The sequence below is a fragment of the Argiope bruennichi genome, chromosome 8 (genome assembly GCF_947563725.1).
Source record: "Argiope bruennichi chromosome 8, qqArgBrue1.1, whole genome shotgun sequence".
In the NCBI taxonomy this organism is placed as follows: Eukaryota; Metazoa; Arthropoda; class Arachnida; order Araneae; family Araneidae; genus Argiope; species Argiope bruennichi.
Genome location: NC_079158.1, coordinates 4,896,845 through 4,918,922, shown reverse-complemented (window position 1 = coordinate 4,918,922; position 22,078 = coordinate 4,896,845). Strand labels below are relative to the sequence as shown.

The 22,078-nt window shown below is 27.7% G+C and overlaps 1 protein-coding gene across 1 annotated transcript in view; it reads left to right on the top strand.

Annotated features, from left to right (window-relative positions):
• The first annotated feature begins 5,260 nt into the window (after positions 1–5,260).
• LOC129981076 (rho GTPase-activating protein 17-like) overlaps positions 5,261–22,078 on the top strand; it is a 45,938-nt gene continuing 29,120 nt past the window's right edge. The window contains exons 1-8 of the mRNA XM_056091723.1: positions 5,261–5,571; positions 8,268–8,415; positions 9,750–9,826; positions 12,239–12,350; positions 14,084–14,160; positions 14,317–14,440; positions 20,448–20,598; positions 21,933–22,060. Coding sequence (XP_055947698.1) covers positions 5,519–5,571; positions 8,268–8,415; positions 9,750–9,826; positions 12,239–12,350; positions 14,084–14,160; positions 14,317–14,440; positions 20,448–20,598; positions 21,933–22,060 — 870 coding nt within the window. The 5' untranslated portion in view covers positions 5,261–5,518. The remainder of the gene's footprint in view (positions 5,572–8,267; positions 8,416–9,749; positions 9,827–12,238; positions 12,351–14,083; positions 14,161–14,316; positions 14,441–20,447; positions 20,599–21,932; positions 22,061–22,078) is intronic.

Below are 22,078 nucleotides of genomic sequence, written 5' to 3'. Positions count from 1 at the left end.
AATTCACGCATGCGTATTGTGTTCTGATTGTTGACAATATTTGCAACAGATACGGACTTGGTTTTTGAAGGCTTAATATGTTTCCGACAGACCATCTCACACGATTCTGTTTATTTTTTTAGTGTTTGATGCATTTAAAACTAAAGATTGTTAATAAATAGATCTGTTCATGATGAATCTGAGAAAATTTTGTTAAAAACTTCTTGAGATATTATATAAATTAAGAAAAGTATTCTTTAGTGCCCATAAGGTTTAAATACTCAGAGTCTCTGTTTTCAGTACTCATATTTTTAAAAAATGCTTCGTTTCAGTAAAAAAAATATTATTATATTTATTGCAGTTTAATCATTTCTACTTTAATTTAAAGCATAAATTCTACGGGAGCTAACAGAAAATTGGAGAGATACATATTACGTTATGCTCAAGGCCTTTATAATATTATGAGTGAATTATATGACTATTAAAATTTGAAGTTTAAAAATATTTTAATAAAGAAGCAATTAAAATGGGCGTCAGTCGCGCCATTCTTGGCAACTCCGTCACTATCAAAGCCATACACGATTGGTTGAGGTTCATTTGCAAACATCTTTAGACCACTATCGTCAACACTTTCAAGCTGGTTAGAAACAGCTCACAATGACGAAAATCTGAATGGGCCGGTTGTCTGCGGGCATAAACGGAAAACTGTCCACGAAAGTGTAGATGTTATTTGCCCGTCTGATAAGGCCTTAACATTCATTTTTGGGTCTATGAGAGCCTTTATGGAGCGAGACCTCTTCATATCCAGTATTACTTCTAAATGAATATGTTTTAATTTCGTTCCTTACTTTCCCTCTTAACACAACAACCTTATACAATATTTAGGAAATATTGAACAAGATTGTGAAACTGAATGACGTATAAGCAATGTTGTACAATATCCAACAATAGTCAAAAGATGCTGAAATTTTAAAAGATATTGATATAGTAAAACTCCAGCACAAAAAAGGTTAATTATAACAATAATTCATCTAATTTGAGATTTTATTCCGAAAATATTACTTAGAACAATTTTAATATATATATATATATATATATATATATATATATATATATATATATATATATATATATATATATATATATATATATATATATATATATATATATATATATATATATATATATATATATATATATATATATATATATATATATATATATATATGTGTGTGGGATGTTTTAGTGGAGAAGGTTGCAAATTGGGATAGTTAAGTTACATCCACACATAAAGAATGAGCGACGACTTTTTTTATATAAAAATAAACATCTTTTAATTTTTAACGCTAACACATCGACAGACAACAGATTTTGTGAAAGACCGGAAATTTATCTTTTTAATTCGCACAGCTTGCGCGCTTGATCGTAGATAACTGCTTCGTACTTCCGGTGCGCAGTTAGGAAAATAGTTTTTCGAATACAGTCATTTTGATGGAAGCTGGATCGCCACAGTACTCCCCCCTCTAGTAGTGCAGCAGGCACTGAAGTTAGAGGTAACGAGTGTTGAAGCGAACTCGTCGGCCAGATCTGGTCACATAAGGTACTGGAGTAGAATTTGTAGGTGACACAGGACTCGATGGAGACAGTTCAGGTACTGGTTTTGGTGATGTCGGAACTGCAACTGGTGGTGATATTGCTGGTGCAGAGGACTGGTGAGAGTTCTCGAAGAACGCAGGCTTTAAGCGATCAATGTTGATCGTGGACTGTTTGCCGTTCTTTTCAATTGTGAACATTTTATCAGTTCGTTTGAGTACGAGGTATGGTCCATCGTATGGCGCTTGTAAAGGTTTTTTAACAGTATCGTGGCGCACGAACACATGTGAGCAAGTGTCCAGAGCTGGATGAACGAATACTTTCTTGGTGTCATGAGGTGCAGTAGCAACAGGTTTAAGTTTATCCATCAAGGTCCGTAAATTTATTAGGAACTCATGAGGCTCGACGTTAATTGAAGGGGATTCAAAAAATTCTGATGGTAGTTTAAGGGTTGAGCCATAAACTAGTTCGGCCGATGTGCACTGTAGATCTTCTTTTAATGTGGTTCGGAGTCCGAGCAAAACCAAAGGAATTGATTCGGTCCATTTCGTAGATGCATGACATCGGAGGCTTTGTTTAAGAGATCGATGGAATCGCTCGACTATTCCATTGCTTTTTGGGTGGTATGGGGTCGTTCGGATCTTTTGGACACCCAAGAGTTTGCTGAGCAAAGAAAACAAGTTGCTTTGGAATTGTATATATATATAGAGAGAGAGCTCAAATGAAGCTACTTCTAAAACAGAAATGAATTGAGACAAAAGTAATAAAAACCAAGTTAATAGGAAAAAATCAAAATTAAACCAAATCAAGATGAAACCAAATAAAAAAAATTATTTGGTTTAATTTTTATTTGATTTAATTTTGATTTTTTTCAATTAACTTATTTTATTTTTTATTACTTTTGTCTTTATATATATATATATATATATATATATATATATATATATATATATATATATATATATATATATATATATATATATATATATATATATATATATATATATATATATATATATATATATATATATATATATATATATATATATATATACAGTGGCTCAAAAAATTGAGAGTACACCTTACTTTTACTTCATAAATTCGACTTTCAATATAAATAACACATTAACGGGAAGTGCAAACATGATTTTATTTTTACACATAACAAATGGTTTAATTTAGAGTAAAAATAAAGAAAAATCAACGAAAAATTTCTAAATTGAAAATTTTCAGAAGCATTTTAAATAAACATACGCAAAATTTTGCCTCAAAAAATTGAGAATACACCAATGAAATTCTTGTAATATTTCGCATAGAAAGAAAGTGTCATTATTAAACTGCATGTCTTTTGGCTCTTATAATGGCCTTTAATCGTCATGGTAAAGATTCGACCCATTTTTGGTGGTATTTGAAAATATTTTACCCCATTCTTCATGCACCACTTGTTTTAAATGGGTTTTGTTTCTAATTTTGTGTTTTTGAACCCCTTTTTCGGGTATGGCCCACGAATATTCAATGGCATTGATGTCGGGGTACTGTGGTGGTGTGTGTAACTGCTATTTACAATGAAAATGACACCATATTTTGAAGGTATGGGTATTCTGTTTGGGGTCGTTGTCTTACTGGAAAATGAAATTTCCATCTAAACCCAAATTTTTAGCACTTTCCTTTAGATTGCTGCGAAGTATATCCAAGTAAACTGTATCATTTATAATGCCATCTAAAAAAATTAAATTTCCTACCCCGGATGAAACCATGTAACCTCAAATCATCACGGAGTCACCATCATGTTTAACTGTAGGATGTACATTTTTTGGTTACAAAGTAGTATTAGGCTTTCTCCATACAGTAAGATGGTTGTCACTGGCAAAAATGTTGAGGTTTCTTTCATTACTAAATATAGATTTCTTCCAAGGGTTATTGTCCTGCAATTGATGAGTGTTTGCAAACTTCAAATGCTTTTTCTGAATTTGCAAGCTGGTGAACGGTTTCTCTCTAACAATGCTACTTTTATATCCAGCTTGTTTAATTGCATTTAGCACAGTTTCAGCACTTACACTTCTGCCTATGATTTGAAAAGTTTCTGCAACAAGTTGGATGAACCATATGGTAGCAGCAATCTAAAGGAAAGTGCTAAAAATTTGGGTTTAGATGGAAATTTCATTTTCCAGTAAGACAACGACCCCAAACAGAATACACGTAACTTCAAAATATGATGTCTTTTTCATTGTAAACAACAGTTACACACACGACCACAGTACCCTGACATCAATGCCATTGAATATTCGTGGGGGATACTCGAAAAAGTGGTTCAAAAATACAAAATTAGAAACAAAACCCATTTAAAACAAGTGTTGCAAGATGAATGGGGTAAAATATCTTCAGATACCACCAAAAATGGGTCGAATCGGTACCATGACGTTTAGAGACCATTATAAGAGCCAAAAGACATGCAATTTAATAATGACACTTTCTTTCTATGCGAAATATTACAAGAATTTCATTGGTGTATTCTCAATTTTTTGAAGTAAAATTCTGCGTATGTTTATTTAAAATGCTTCTGAAACTTTTCAGTTTAGAAATTTTTCGTTGATTTTTCTTTGTTTTTACTCTAAATTAAACCATTTTTTATGGGTAAAAATAAAAACTAGTTTGCACTTCCCGTTAATGTGTTATTTATATTGAAAGTCGCATTTATCCACTAAACGTAAGGTGTACTCTCAATTTTTTGAGCCACTGTATATATATTCATTCGGCCAAATGCTTTCTTGATTTAGGCAACCTGGATTTTTCTTTCTCTATAGAGAAATAGCTGTCTATGCTGAATCGTCTGATATTTCTTCAAATAAATCCAGGTTCAATTAGCTCGAGACGCTGTACGATGTCTTTAAAGCATTGTTCTGAATGCTGAACAATGTCGAGAAAATATTGAGACAATCAGAAGGTGTTTTTGTCCGGTCCCGCTAATACATGATTTGTCATAATATATGCATTTGCCCAGGAGATAACAGCCTTTTTTCGCTATATCTCTGGACTATTTATATTTATTACATGCATTTGTATAATTTTTATATGGTATCATGTGCCATAGCTTATATTATATGTAAGATCAATATAAATATTTCTTGTAATCTCTGTCTTGTGCATGCATTTCTAGTACTTATGATATCACTTTTCTGTGATGTTCTCATGCAATTCTCACTTTTTATGTAATGTTGCTGATCTTCTTTGAATATCAATGCTTATAGATATTCTGCATAATGTAGACATGTGTTTCAGTTCGAAATATCGCAAAAGTGAGTATAGAAACCTGAATATATCATTTTAGCTGCTATTAATGATTATTTTGTTGCGATTATGGAGAAATAGAATCTTTATGCTCATTATGCTTTATTAGAAAAAGAGAAAAAAAAACATTTATTTTTTTCCATTTTTACTGGTGAACTTCAGCAATCCACACAAATTGCTGATAAATATAAAATAACTTAATTTTATGGAATTATTTAAAAAATCTAGAAATGTTTGGTGATACACAAATAAGAGAGATATTTTTTTACTGATAAGGATCGTAAAAAAAAGCGAAATTTTAAGTGACTTAAGTATTTTTTTATGAGGTTCACATTCATACCTATAATTTAATTGACGTCTGGTGTTCAAAGGGTCAATTTCTATTCACTTCAACTCTTCAACTTACTAAGTGACCAAAACATTTTTCTGTTTAGTTTTGTCATGAATGTTCTTTCTTATTATATGAAATATTAGCATTTTATAAATTTAATTTTCTTCTATTTATAGAAAAACGACAATTATTTCTGTTCAGTAGATAAAAATAGAGAATAATGTGGATTCACGTCATTTTAAAAACATAATTGCAATTTCTCTGAAGTATTGCAGTAATTAAACAATTGTCATTTTGTTTATAAAAGATCTTCTATCTACAGTAAGGATGAAAAAGCAATTTCTGCGAGTAAAGCAGATTGCAGATCAAACATTTTTAAGGTAAGTGTTAAACATTTATATCGGTTTTTGTATTCTGAAAAAATAATTTTACTTCAAATTTTAAAATCGATGTTCAAGGAAAATGGAATCATATTTTTATTAAATTAATGAAAATCAACTCCTAAAAGTGATTTATTTTCAAGCATCTTAGAGATTGCTAAGTACATTCAACTACCATACTGTTTAGGAATTTCCATGCACCAATAAATTTCAAATGTTGCATTCGTAAAATGCGTGCAAAAATCAAATTATTTTGTAACTATTTAGTATAATGAGTTTTTTGCGCATTATTTTATAATTATACTTAATTATATTTTAGTATCTATTAATGAACAGTTTGAGCTTTTGAACTTCCTTTTATTTATAAGATGTAATAAAACACATTTAAATATGTAATTACCAGTAATAGTTCTATTAAATTTTACTAAAACTATAATTTTTTTTTTTTTTTTTTTTTTTTTACTTTAGGAGTTAATGTGCTTTTTATTTTTTAAATTATACAATTAGAGTGCTGTGCCAAAATAATTTTGAGGACATAAAGAATGTGAAATTTTTCCTTCTTTTTTATTAGATTTTTTTTTAAAGGGATCAACATTTAAGAGTTCTTTCAAAATGAAAGCTTGATATTCAAATTGTTTGTTGGAGTGCTAAAATTGCAGAAAATTTTTTAGTTATGCACTTTTTTATCAACTGACTAAACTGTGATTATAAGATACAAGTCTTAGTGTTTCCTGTATGGACATAGTAAAGCATGAGAGTTGGGTATCAAATTTCTTGCCAAGGCAAAAGTATTCTTGCCAGCTACAAGAAGTAGCATATGGCACCAATTTTGAAAATGGCCATCATTATAATCAATAACAATTGTTGCACTTCAATAATATATAGACTTTTTAGTTCAGTGTAATAATTATTTTTTGCTTAATCTTTTAGTAGGTATATATTTTCACTCTCTAATTATCTTATGTTTGATAGTACTTGTAATTATACTGTACTCTCTTCAAAGAAGATAGTCATTTAAATTTACATTTTTATTAGTATTTATTATTAATAACATTATTTATTAAAAAATGTCAAAAACTATCTGATGTAGGGAAAAAAAAAAAATGCTTAACTGAGAAGTACATCCTTTTATACTATAATAAAGAAATTTTTTATTGGATGTCTTTCAAATTTTATATGCAAGAGAATGCTTATGATCATATTATTGGTTCTATGGAAAGCTATTTTTGAACTTAACAAATTCTTATTTATGTGATTACTTGATGTCAATTCTAATCAAAATAAATGTGCACTTAGCTTGAAACTTTGACATAAAAGTTTGAACTGATTTTAAAACATTGTAATAAATTTAGAATATTTAGTTACTGAATGTAAAAAAACCAGATGGAATAGCCTCTCCATAGTTTTTCACATAATCTCTAATAAAATTGTTAGAATGCCTAACATGGCATTGACATACAATGATTATGAATTAATAATCCCTGTCTTGAATTCAGTATTTTTTATTGAATCTATCATGTGATCCTTTGTGAGTTTTTGGCGATAAATCCCTGGCATGCAGCTAATAGATCCGAAAATAGAATTTATATTTTAGATTCATTTTTCTCAATTGATTGAAAAATTTTTTTAACATAAAATCCCATACAAAATTTGATATATTTAAGTCATGAGTTTTGGAGTTGCTGCATTAACATGTTTCTAAAAGTATGAACCAACAGATAGTTAACCCCCTTGTTAGATTTGGCTTAAAATTTGATGTTTGTCTACAGATGTTAAATCTGTGTACTCAATTTTATCTATTTACTCTTTTTGTTTTGCAGTTATCGTATTTATATTCAAACAGATGCATAGACAGACTTTGTCTTAACAGATTTGTGAAATTTGATTGGAATTTACAAATTTGGTATAAAGATATATTTCGCATAATTTCATTCATCTAGATCAAAGTGTTTTTGAATGATCTTTGTTGGATAGATAGATTTACATTTTTCAAAAATGTATATATCAGACTCAGGGAGGTCTAAAATCTAAAAAATTGTCAATATTTCGAATTCGATTTTTTTTGTTTTTTTTTGGCAATGACATTACTTCTTCTCTACTGCGTGTATGAGAAAGTAATAAAATGATTAAAAGTAGTATTTTTTTTTGTTTAAATTCTAGTTTTCTTTTGATCTAAATTTTATTTTATTTTCTGATTTTTTTGTCCTTTTATTGATCTTATAATTAAATTTATTTTGTTTGATTGTTTATTTTGTCTATCGCAATTTTATTTCCCCAAAATCTGCAATTACAGCTAGCTTCATATTTACAAAAAAAAAAAAAAAAAAAAAAAAAAGCTTACTAAAATTACACATTACTTACTGCTTACTAGATGCACATTTTAGTCTGTGTATTTTCTGTAGGCAGTTCAAGGGCACATTTTCTACCACGTTACTGCACCAGACAACCAATTACAAGGTAGAAAATGTGACCTTGAACCATCTATAGGAAATATACAGACTATAATAATTAAATAATTTTATTTCAGTAATTACCAATTGTAAACATGAATGAATTTCTTGAAATGTTTCATCTTATTTAAATTTCTTTGAAAAAATATTTCATTTTTATGTATTATTAAAACTCTTAGTAAAAAAACCCTTTCATTTTAATGCTTATTTTCTAACTTCCTTTTTATATATTTAATTTTAATGCAGAGCTGAGAAAAGTGATGTCCTGACAGAAGACTTATTAAATGCTGAGAAGAGAGTAGAATCTATTAAATTGTCTTGCCAAGCTACTCAGAAGAAGATAGCAGCATGTCAAATTGACTTTGGCTCTGAAACTTCTGTTGAAAAGCGCATGGTATTTTTATTCCCTAATTTGAACTGTAATTATTATGGGCACACATGTGAAATCCAAAATAATATAGAAAAAGCTAAGATTTCTGGTTTCTCCATTCATTATTCTATGTATTTCAATTTGAGACTGTTCTGATGGTCACTTTCCATTTTGACTGCAGCAAAATACATTAAGCCTAAATGCTAGTATAAAATATCATTTTGAATTGTAATTATTAAAATGTGTAGATTTAAGCCCATTGTCATTTTTTAATCAGGATGTTAATTACCAAAATGTATGGAATTATGCCATGAAGGTCGTGAAGATTATTTTTGTCGCTTATTGCTCTGGACATGTTTGGTGCTATTAAAAACAAAACAAAACAAAAACATGATTTAACCTATACTTATTTTCGTAAATGATAGAATGACTTGAAGAATTTTTTTTATTATATATATTTAAATTAAATTGTTTAGTTTTAATATATAATACAAAATTTTAAAAGAAGAAAAAAATTTTTTTTTCAACATCCAAGAACATAGCTTTATGGTATTAATTTAATTTTTACTAAAATTCTTTCTTCAAAAAAATGTGCTTGTGTATTGTGATTGATAAGTTTTTTTAAAATTTATTCTTTTTTGTCCTGAAAAAAAGACTATATTGTTGAATAATCATGTTTTCAATGATCTATAAGAATAGATATATAATTTTTTGTATATTAAAATATATTATTTTTTTATATATAAATTTGAGCTTTTAAGCCACAAATTAAATTTTTTCCCCAGATTTTCCTGTCTAATTGTGTAAAATAAAATTTTCATTTGTTTTGTACATGTTATTGTTATGAATTAGAGAAAGTTATGCCTTAATCAGTTAGAATAAATAATAATTAAAGTGCATTTTACGTATTATTAGAAATTTTTGTATTATATAAGGTTTATTAAATATTTAAGTCATTAAAATAAATATTTACTTATTTAAATATTAAAAAATATTTACTTATTTATCAGAAAATGGCTTAACTATGTTAATTAAAACTCATAGTTCTCAGTTTACATTTAAATATTAAGTTTTTTAAAAGCATGGGTGCTGCTGTTTTATTCTAATTCAAAACAAGCGAACAAATAAAACAAAAAATTTAATGCTGGAAATAATTTGATCTGAAAATGAATCTTGTTTATTTGCCTTAAACTCCATTAATTATGGTGCAAAGAATAAATCCATCTCTTTTATGATTGCAAAAGTTTACTAGATATCTTAAACTCTTTAACTAACTAACATCTTAATTTAAAGATTTTTAAGCTAATTTGAAAAGTTTTTGTATTCAGTTATATTTCCTGTTTTTTTCATTACTACAGAGGAAGATACCTCAAGTTCTTCTTGGCACATCAATGCTAGAGAGTGGAAGCAGCTTTTCTAAGAACTCTGTGTTGGGGTAATGACGATATATATATATATCTTTTCATATGTCTTGCCATATATAAGAGCCGAAACTGAATTTAAGAGATTAACTTTGAAGAAGTAACCATTATATTTTTGCTCTTTGGATAGCTGTAATTCTATGTAAAATTTAAAAAAATGATTAAATGCTCATGACATTTTTTTTAGCCAAACACAGAACTATGACAAAAACAAAAAGTAAATTTACAGCAGTATAATTTAATTGAACATATTTGTGTTTCCTGAGGTGAATAGAAATTCTTTTTTATTTGTTACTCCATTTTAAAATATTGAGCGAATTCATCTTTACATCAAAGGCATTAGCAGGGTTGCCACACTATTGGGAAACACAGGAAATTTAAAAATTGTCTAAAAATACCCAGAAAATGCAGAGTATTTTAAGGTTCTTATTTATTTTTTCCCACCTAAAAGAAGGTGATCTCTAAAGATTGCAAGAATAAAATATTGTAGTTACAACTTCAAAAAATGAAACAATACCATTTGCGATTGTGTAATGAGGAAACTCTGTACTTTTCTCCTTTCTCTCTCTCTCTCTCTTTTTTTCCTGTATAGATCAGTTTAGTTTCGATTTAAAAGACAGTTGTTCTTTTTCCATGAGATTCCTGAATTACAGCTAATAAGCTTGCACAAGACTTTTATAACTGCGTGAAAGAATAGAATATATTTTTTTGGCAGGAACATTCAGTCTGTGGAAACAGCATAGTAATATTTGGCCTACCATACTTGAGTTTATTGGATGGTTTATTTATTATTTGAGAAACTGTGAGCTTATTCAAAGTGGATTAGAGAATTTTTTAAAAACAATGAGCTGCTAAAAATAAGTATTTAATACAAATTGGATGGATAAAAAAAATCCTGATTTTGCTGAATGGGTTTGAGAAGTTTTGCAAAATCCATTTATTGTGTACTGTTCACTTTGTAAGAAGATAATACGTCCAAGTTAAATACAAAAACAGACACTTACTAGTCATGCCAAAACTGATAAACATACAAGACTGTCTGCCAGTTAAAAAGAGTTGATGTTGAACTTAGTACCTAAAAGAAATACCGAAAAAGATGACTTTTCAAATTTGAAAACATAATTTAACATCTGAAAATAAACCGATTTCAAACTTTTTAGTTCAAGAACAATAATTTAAAGCTGGATTTTTATGGGCATTTAAACTTGTTATGCCATATTTGACTTTTAAAGCATTCAATGATATATTGGTAATATTTTCACATTTGTTCACTGAAAATAAAATAGCTAAAAGTACATTAAGCCATACAAAAATGTCTTACCCTAATTTGTTAAGGATTAGCTCCATGAAACTGATTGAAAAATCTGCAGAAATTGATGTCCAAATGCATGAATCGACGAAGATGAATAAGTAAAAAAAAAAAAAAAGTAGTCTTGCTTTGTAATGCATTTTTTTTTTGGTTAAGTAATCATTAAATAATTTGTATCATGATAACAAAGATGTTTTGTATTTTATTTCACCTGAGTCCTTGATTTTGTGTGACTAACAGTTAAAGAGCATGAGAGGTAATGTACTCTCAGCCCAAATTTATAAATTGTGTCTTGCTAAACTCTAGATAATAATAATGAGAAATTATCTTTTTTTACATGTAAATATAAAGCTTTTTTTAATATGCTATTATTTCGAATAATGTTAAATTGTTGCTTGCTTTTCTTGCTTTTTCCACTTATTACATTAAAACTAGCACATGTTCTATTCATGCATTTCCTCATATCTTGAATATATATGTACAGGGAGAAAATAGAGGGGGGGGGAGAGATTTTTTTTTTTTTCAAGATTTGAGTGGCAACTTTGATTAGACTCACCACATAATAATAGTTCAGAAAACAGTAAGAAAAAAATTTCTACGCTGACTTATTGTATTTAACTTAAAAATAATTTATCTTTTTCATCGAAATTTGATTCCAAGTTGTAATCGAGTTGATTATTACAGCATGATTCAATAGATTGTTCTTAATAATAGAATTTAAGAAAATGAAGTGGACCATATTAAAATTTAAAACAATTCTTAAGATGAAAATTTATCATCGATATAATTTTGAATGAGGGATGGTTTGGGATTCTAGGAATCATTATTTAAGATCTGCATAAATTTTCTTGAAATCATGTCGTAAGGACTATTGCAATAACTAGACCTCTTGAACGGAATCATCATAGTCTTTTGCTGATATTTCTCGTCTATAAATGAGTGTTTCAAGGTAACATGAATTATTTTGAATCCTTTTTTGCATGCATTTTAAAATGTTAATGAATTTTAGTATAATTTCTCTGAATTATCTAGCATTAAAACAAATATGCATAGGTATTTTAAATAACTAGTCAATATTTTAATATTATAAACTTCACTAATTAAATTTCATTTTTAGTGATACATTACGTGAATGTGCTTCTGTACAAACAAAATTGGGCACTGAGCTTTTAGATCACAATAATGAAGTTGAAAAACTAGTACTGAAACCTATTTCTTCTGTATTAGATGTGAGTAACTTTTATTTTCCCTTTTACTTGAAGAATATTTATTGTTAATTTTTTTTTAACTTTAATATGATTAAGAAGAAAAGATTACTTAATCACATTAGATTAATACCTTAATTATTAATGTTCCATCCAAATTAATAATTAAGGTAGTTTGTATTTGATAACTTGGTTATTTGGAATTTATGGAAAATTTTCTATTAATCTATACTTATATAAAGCTCAATGTGTGTGTGTGTGTGTTGGCACTCTACAGGCCAGACCATTTTGCCTACAGCTACCAAATTTGGTACATGTATACCTTGTAGGTCGGGAATATGCACCTGGGGATCCTTTTTTTGAATTTTTAATTAGAATTTTAACTATTAATTAAAAATTAACTTTCCCGCCAAAAAATCTTTTTCATTTTTCCAAATGAGTAAGGTTTCAGTTTTTTTTTTTTTTTTTTTTTCCAACAGTAATGAGGCTAGGCTTAACATTTTTCGGTCGATTATTTCAAATGACTCTGTTTATTTTCTTAATGTTTGATGCATTTAAAATTAAAAATTGTTAATGAATCGATCTTTCAGATTCATTCTGAAGTACTTTTGAATTAAAATGAAACAGAATAAAGGAAATAAAAAATTTCTAATCTGCATAGCGTTACCCCAACTGGCGTAGAAAAATTTATGCATGCGCATTATGTTCTGATTGTTGACAATGGATACGGCCATTTTGAAGGCTTAATCTGTTTTCGACCGATTATTTTAAACGATTCTGTTTATTTTCTTAGAGTTTTATGAATTTAAAACTAAACATTGTTAATTAATTGATCTGTTCATGATGAATCTGAGAAAAGTTTGTAGGAAACTTCTTGAGATATTACATAAATTAAGAAAGATATTCTTTACTGCCCATAAGGTTTAGTTTAAATACTCAGTGACTCTGTTTTCAGTACTCATATTTTTAAAAAAATGCTTTGTTTCAGTAAAAATTTCCTCATATTAATTGCAATTTAACCATTTCCACTTTAATTTAAAGCATAAATTCTATGGGAGTTAACAGGAAATTAGTGAGATACATATTTTGTTATGGTTGAAGGCCTTTATAATATTATGAACGAATTATGTGACTATCAAAATTTCTAGCTTTAAAATGTTTTGATGAATAAGCTGTTAAAATAGGAGTTACATAAAATATTTAATTATTAAAATTTTAACGAGCATTAAGATTGGTGAACCGGCTAGTTTAGTACTAAGTAAAAAAAAGTATTTAAAGAATCACAAAATAGATTTTGATTGTTTAATTAAATTTTTATTATCTTTCAAATTAAGTGTCGCATGCATGGCTTTTAGTTAATAAAACATTAATGGTATGATAAAAATATATATTTGTATTCATATTTTGTCTTGAATTATTTATCATTTTTAATAATGAATAACCATTTTTTTCATATGAACTATTATGCATATCTGAACCATTATTTTCAATCTGATGATTGGCATATATGAGATATTTGATCTAATTTATTTTTATTCTTTTCGAAGTTTATATTTTACTCTACTTTTTTGCTTTTTTTGATATTTGATTTTCATTTCTTAACACTAGATTTTATATTTTGTTTGAAAAAAATCCTTTTAATCATCTTTCTAAAAATATTCATATTTCTTTTCTTTTTTCCTTTTATTTTTGGTAATTGTAATTAAATTTTATTTGCATTCAGATATAATCACTTATATTTATTGATATCATTCCAGAATGAAATACACAACATTAATAAACTGCGCAAGCAGCTTGGTAAATTAGTATTGGACATGGATTCAGCTCGAACAAGGTATATAGTATTTTATAAAGTTTTTATATTCTTGTAGAAAATGGCAGATTTATGAAGAATAATATTTATTTTGCATGTAACAGTTTTTAAAGAAACTATTATGTGAGTATACTATAAAACTTCATTTCATCAACTCTTTTTGTCTGTTACATGAAGATTCCAAACTGCTGAGAAGCACAGCATGCAAGCCTCAGTCAATAACAACTTCAACACTGTGGGCAAGGTTGATAATTTGAAGGAGGAATTAGAGGATGCTTCTCAGAAAGTTGATCAGTGCAGAGTGAGCTCTTCTAATTTCTTTTGTTCTTGATGATATAAATTAATTCAATTTTCAAATCTCATGTAGTAGTCTGTTTGTAGTAGTTTTTAATTTATTTTTTTCTACTGTGTTTTATATTCTCTCTGAGAGAAACATTTCTCTAATTGCAAGTATTGAATGCATTGTTTTGTTCTGAATCTCAGATTTTTCAATATTTATTAGTAGATACATGGCTATGAAAATCTTGTTGATTTCATTATAATTTGCTTTCTTTATTAGTACACCGAATTAATTATTTAATGCTGTGTCTTTAAAAATTTGTTGCTAACTTTTATCTGGTAAAATTGGAATTTGGATTTCCACAATCATTGAAAATCCTGGAAAACTTCTGGTGTTTTATTTTGTTGTACTTGGGATCCCTGAAAAATACTTGATTTTCCATTGGATTTTTGAAATGTCTTTGAAAAATAGATGAATTTTAATGAATGTCTTTGAAAAATAGACGAGGACAAAAAAAAAAAAAAAAAAAATACTAACTTATGTATTCCACCAATGAAATTCCTAATTTATGGTATTCCACCAATGAAAAAAAAAAAAAAAAGTGTTGAAAGGAACTCTATCTTGTGCAATTTTTTCTCTCTGTATGTAATTTAGAGGAAGAGAGAGAACAAGCATGATTACTATAACAGCTATCAAGGAATCTTAATACACCCAGTAGATAGAGAAATACTATTATGCCATTCATTGTGTCTTCTTATTGCTTAGATGCAAGACTGAAATGATCTTTGAAGTGCATGGAAGCTATTATTCATATAATTTTTCAGGAAGATTTCATGTTTGTTCTGCTGTGGGCCAACAAAATGCTTTTATTTAATTTCATTTAGTATTGCGTCATATATTAAAGCCATTTTTATTTAAATGTGTGATTGATGTGTATAATCTAATATTTGATGAAGCAGTGAACAATCTTTGGAAATTAAACTTTTAACATATCTTTATAAAGAAACAAATGTATTTATACATTTAATTTGAGAATGAAAAGACAAGCAAAAGACCCCCCCCCTCCCTCCGCCACGCTCTTAATAAAAGGTTGAAATTAGATATGTGGCTACAATTTCCATGGGTCATTTCATAACTGAAGATATTTTCTGAGAATTTTATAATGGGAAAATTGGATTTGAGTAAAGTTTTATGTATATTTATGGATGGTCCATCAATAAATTGGAAGTTCTTTAATTAGAGATAAGTTATTAAAAGATAAAATCAAATTTTCATTATTGTTAATTAATATATTTTAGCCTGCATTGTTATCAACAAATCATGTAGAGATTGTAAAATAATATCCATATGTTATATTGATCTCTTTTTATGTAATGTATATTATTTATTCAAAGATTTGCCATCAAGGAAGGAAGACTATCTAAATATTTAAGAGAGTGGGAAATTGCCCGTTAGTTTTTATAGAATCGAGTAGCTAGAGAATGTAGTTGTTTTTGAGCATTCAATCAAAATGTGGGAAAGGATGTATTGAGTACATCAAAAAGGACAAATTCCCTGTGTTTAAATTATATTCATTTGTTATTAAATATAGCAAAAATCTGATTTTTATCTATTGAATTGAAGATTTCTTGTTGATCAAAATTATACAATCATTTTTAATATTCTGCCAGAATGGCTGTCCATTTTTGCTGTTTTGGCATAAGATATAAAAGACATCACTGACTGTTTGAAAACTGTTCCTGTCATGGAAAATCTAGTGCTTGAAGGCTTAATGACTATAAATAGCATTTCTTAGATTCTTCTAGCAAATAATTCATGTACCAATTTAGTACAGAAAAGTATTTGAGGCACCACCTAGTAATGAATATAGCATGATTAATTTTATTTTTCATTTTGTTTTGTATATTTGAGATATTAGCTTATTTTTATAGCAAGATTTTATTTTTATGTTTACTAAACAGCAATATTAAATGTTAAGTCTTTATGTGTTCAGTATTTTTGCATTTGTGTCAAAATATGGCACATTTAAAATATTGTTTGGTCAACTAATTGATTAGTGCATATATAAGGCTGAAAAATTAGTATTTAATTTAATAATTGATAAACTTCCTACTTATTGGCTTTTTAAAAAAATGTGGATTTTAAAATTGTATTTAACCTTCCATTGGGCGCAACTAATCTGTGAGATGAAGTCACATTAATTGAGTACTCATATATACTCGAATACTCATACTAAATATACTCAAATGTAAGTGAAAAGTTCTGTTTAATATGTTTTTTTAACATACATTCAAAAATTGCATTAATTGGGTACATTAATCTCTTAGATGAATTGTGCCCGATCGTGTTAGGATTTGCATTGCGCCCGACGTAAGGTTAATAATTAAGGCTTAATTGACAACATCACAGTATAATATAATTAGCTTACTGATTATATTTAAAGGAAAGTCAGAATAATTGTTCTTTGAAAGTTGATCTACAATTGGAGGTTTATTTTCATTGATGCTATTTGCTATATTTGGTACCCACTTGTGGAATTTTGTGTTAAGTTTTATTGTCATTTTGGAATTGCAAACACTTTTATTGATGACAAATTTTTGATTCTATTCTTCTGGAAAAATGGGGAGAAGGGTAAGACTATTAATACAAAATCTAACTTATGTGGCCAGCTTTGCACTGAAACTTTCAAAGAAGATGGTTTCTATTAAAATACTATAAAATGGTATTTAAATTTGTACTGATTGCAGAAAACTTTCTGTTTCAATCACAGACATATATATATTTCTGAGGCCTTTGAAGAAATTGGAAATGAAAAATAACAAATGATCAGTTAAATTTGAGAAGGGTTTAGATATTCCTCAATTCTATGTAGAGAAAATAATTTAGATGCAAAATATTTTATTGTCAGGGCCATGTATTTAGATATGTAACAATTATTATTATTTTTTTAATATTGTGCCACTCAAAATGCTGAGGAATTTGTAGATCCAAGAATCAAATTGTTTTTATCTAAATATTTATAAAATCAAAAGCTGGTTCAAAAATTGTGAGAATTAATTAAGATTCTGATTATACTATTCCATAGGAGGTTTTTGTTTTAAAAAGACTCGCCTTAAACAGGGTGGCCAGTTGACTAGCAAACCGAGAATTGTCAGGGAATTCCATGACGTCGAGAAAGATCAGGGAAATTTATTATAAAACTGGAATTTTTTTTATAAATTGGTAATTTTTATTGAACATGATAATTTGCAGGTATTTTTTCATAAGTAGAATGAAACATTTTTTTCAACTAATGAAAATCAAACTTTTACTGATAGTCTTAAAACAGACTATGGAAGAGAAGGTTTAACTACCATATCTAATTTATTGCATTTATATATAAATACATAATATTTTTGTTTACTTTTTTTCCCCATAGTATGAAAATGGTTTTGCGTACTATGGGAAAAGATAATCTAACTAAAGCTCGGCTTCTGTTATTGTAATGATTTTAAGCTTTAATGGGTCTCTTTTATTTAAAAAGATATATATGAAACTGTTCCCCGCTTTCCGTTTTTTCCTTCGAGCATCAAATCCACCACATGTACGAGAGCCAAAGTATGAATTTTAGGCATTAATATTCAAAGCTGGTTTTAAAATATTTACTCATTATTATAATTCCAAAACAATTGATTTTTAATTAAATAAATATTTTACAATAATTATTTTTTTCTTGGAGTTTTTTTTTTTTTTTGTTGAATTATAAATTATTGGATGTTATTGCTATTCTTTTTGCAAAACATTTTTTTGTTTATTTTTAAACATTATGAACACAGATTATTAAATTCTTCTTATGAATGGATGTTATGGATGAAATGAAATGGACATTATTGCTAATAATGTCTTTTTTTAAACATTTTTTTTAAAATTTTGTGTTTGTTTAAAATTCTCCATACATTCAACAAAATGCTCTATACTTTAAAAACAATATTAAACATGAGAAATTCATTTATTTGATATATTAAAGGTACACTTTTTTTTTGAAAAAATTTTTTAAAGAAGAAAAGGGCAGTATTTTTTTTTACACAGTTTGATGTATATGAAACTGTTTGCCATTAAAATTTACAAAATTTATTCATACTATCTTTTTAAAATATCCTCTACAACATTTTTTTTATACAGTAAAGAAAAAAAATTGATAAGGATCAGTTTTCTACTTCCCCCCCCCCCCTATTTTTATGGGTTAAGCATTGAGCTAACATGCACACAAGTTATTTATTATATTTGGTGAACTAAAAGTCAATGCAATTTTGATTTCATTCAAGAATTTTTCTTATTTTGATGCAGAGATTTCATTTTGTATTTGTAAATGATTTTTTTTTTCTGTTAGTAAAATTATTGCTCAGTTCATATTGGCATGTTGGTAAACTGTATGTATAGGGGAGACCCCACTGGAAAGAAACAAATTATTTTAATCTTAAGGACTCTGCCAATGTGCATATATTTTTGCATTGCATTTTTTGTGAGTAAATTTTGACAAACAGTTATGAGATATGACTAATTGGCTAAAATTTGTTCTAGATGGGTTGTTGATTTGTATATCTCTTTTCCATTTACCTCATTATTCATGACATTGATCGAAGGTAACGTAAATTCTTGTGGACATTTAAATGGAATTTGTTTCATCTGAAGTGTAAATGCATTTATAAAATAAGCATTCAGTAATAATAAGTTTGAAAATAGTGTTAGTAATAACCATGAAATGACTAATGATAATGATGCTTATATTGTGATTGTGAACCCTAAGAACACCCTCAAACTGAATTTTCAATTGCAAGTTTTGTAGTTAGGACTAATTAATTGCAAAATGAGAATGACAAGTATCCTTAGTACATTTCACTTAAGCAGCTAGAAATAGCAAGCAAGAAAATAATGTCACGTCTGATTTTTAATGTTGAGTGCATACATATAATGATATTTTATGTATATGTAATGATATTTTAAAATCTAATTTAAAGCTTAGTTAATTTCCAAAACTTTATCTTAATTCAACCCATATTGACTTCATTCTAAAATGTTCACATACTTCCTGATCCAATTCCATAATTTTTTTAAATTAATGCACCACAAGTTCTGTAAATTCCTGAAATCAACAAGTTTCCACACTCTGAGTAAAGGGATAAAAAACTGTCGAGCTAAGCAAATTCTTTTAAAATATGCTTATTTTCCTTTTGTGTAAATCGACACGTGCAAAGAAATCCCTGCGAGTATCTCATGGTATATAAATAATAGAAAAAATATTAGTCTCTCTTTCGCTCTCTTTTGCTTTTATATTGCTTGTGAACAGATGCCAGTTTGTCAGTGCTTCTTGTACATAAATTATGCTTCCCGGGATGGAATAAAAGCATCAAGGTTTAAAATAAAGTGTCTTTTTTCTATTCGACCTCGACTTTGATGAAAATATGTGTTACACACACACACACATATATATATGCACATTCAAATTTAGCAAATGCAGTTGTATGTAATTATTACATTTTTATGCCTAAAGTATGTAATTTTATAATCTTTGAAATTTCTTAAAAATTGACTTGAATATCTCTTGAATTTTCCCCATTAATGAGATCCCTCCCCAGGACTGTGAAATTTTTTTTTTTTTTTGCCTATAATGGAGTGATGTTTAGTTGCTGTGGAGTAATCTATAGAATTAAAATTATAAAATTGTTTTCAAGAAGGGATTCTAATATTTATCTTTGCTGCCATTGGCAAAGTATTTTTGTTATAGTGATTGAGATTTGCAATAATCTTAATCACTGATGTTGAAGCATCATACAACTTGCAATGATGTTTGTAAGCTCTAAAATATATACTCATTTATCTTTATAATGCAAATGCACTGATTTATAAATTTTAATATCACTTCCAGATAAAAATATTTAGAAATCAGAGGGTGTTAATATGTCAAGCGATTAATTTTTTTCCCCCGATCATTCATAAGTTTTGGATTCTCTTCTTCTTTGTATAATAATTTTTTTTTTGTCTCGCACAGGATTTACTAGCTGCTGAAATGTTTTCTCTCATCAGTAAAGAACCACAGTTAGCACAGCTATTTGTTAGTTTCCATCAGTTGCAAGCTGCTTACCACCGCAATGCTTTAACTGCTCTTGAAGCTTCTCTTCCTGTATTAGAAAAAAACATTCGTAAGATATATATTTTTTTTGTTTGCATGAATAATTTTATTGCAGTTAGATTTTAAATTAATGCTATTATGATCACTGCTAATCTTACTAGAGTTATTTTTATTAGCAATGAATTTAGTATGTTATTTTAAATTAATTATATATTGCTTGTTAAATAATTTTGATTGAAAATAAGGTACTTGTATAACAATCACCGCAATCAATCACCAAAAATATCATATTAGTTCTATTATTATATTCATCAGTTTGATATGCAGTTAAGACTAAAGTTCACCAAGTGGCATATACTTAAGTCGAAAATTCATCAGTAACAAGTACCATTGGTTGTGATTTATATATGCGAAAAATAATAAAATGTTTGTATTCTTTCATTTGATGATCTATTGTTCTAGTTGTTTATTAGATGTTGCTTTTATGAACACTGTATACACAGCCTAATTGAGTTTGCAAATTTCTTGTATTCAGTTTGCTCAAATAAAAGAATTTCTTAGAGCTGGGGGTATTATGACATGATTTTTTCTGCCAATTTGAAATGCAAAAGCATTACAAATTCTCTCTTCATTATTAAAAACCATTGCAGTTATGTCAATGAAATTAGGTTCACAATATGTGACAAATAGGCACTGGGCAAAATATTTTAATTAATAAAAAACATCCTTTGTCTGCATTATTAAATTGAATGTAAGAAATTTGCAAAAGTTCAATGAATTGTGATACTATCTAAGAAATAATTAACTCACTAGAACAGTAGATCATCTACTGTTAGAATTCCCATGTTCCTTATATATTATAAATATCTAGTAATTTCTGTTTGTTCTGATAATGCATTTATTTTGAAATAATATTTTAAAAAATAGTTTAAAAAGGACTTGCATTCTAGAATTTACTAATTACTATTTTTATATTTGATGAATTTAAAATTTTCAAAAATTTGAATATTTGAAATTAAAGCAAATAGAATTTGATAAATTACATTATTGATTCTTCAGTAAGCCATTGATAATTTACTAAACAATTGAGAAAATGCAAAAAAGTATTTTGCCTTTTGATAGCTAAGAATTTTATTTTGAGTGTGTATTAATGTAATTAAAGTACTTAAATTATTTTAGTTCTTGAGACAAGCTGATAAAGTATGAATATTTAAAATAAATTATTTTGATTCTTTAGAAATAAATTATTTTGGTTTCTTTATTTTTAAAAAGTCTAAATAAATAATATGATGGCCATTATAATATGATTATGAATGGGAATAAATAAATAAAAAAGTGGAATTTATTTTACTATATTTGCTATATGTTTTTTATAACATTAAGGGTTATTTTTGTTTTTATCAGATAACTTTCCCCAGAAACCTGTCTATGGTTGTCCACTGGATGAGCATCTGAGAGTAACAAATCGAGAAATTGCCCAAGTTATAGAAACAAGCATTTCCTTTCTCTTGGAGTATGGAATCTTAGAAGAAGTAAATTTTATTCTTATA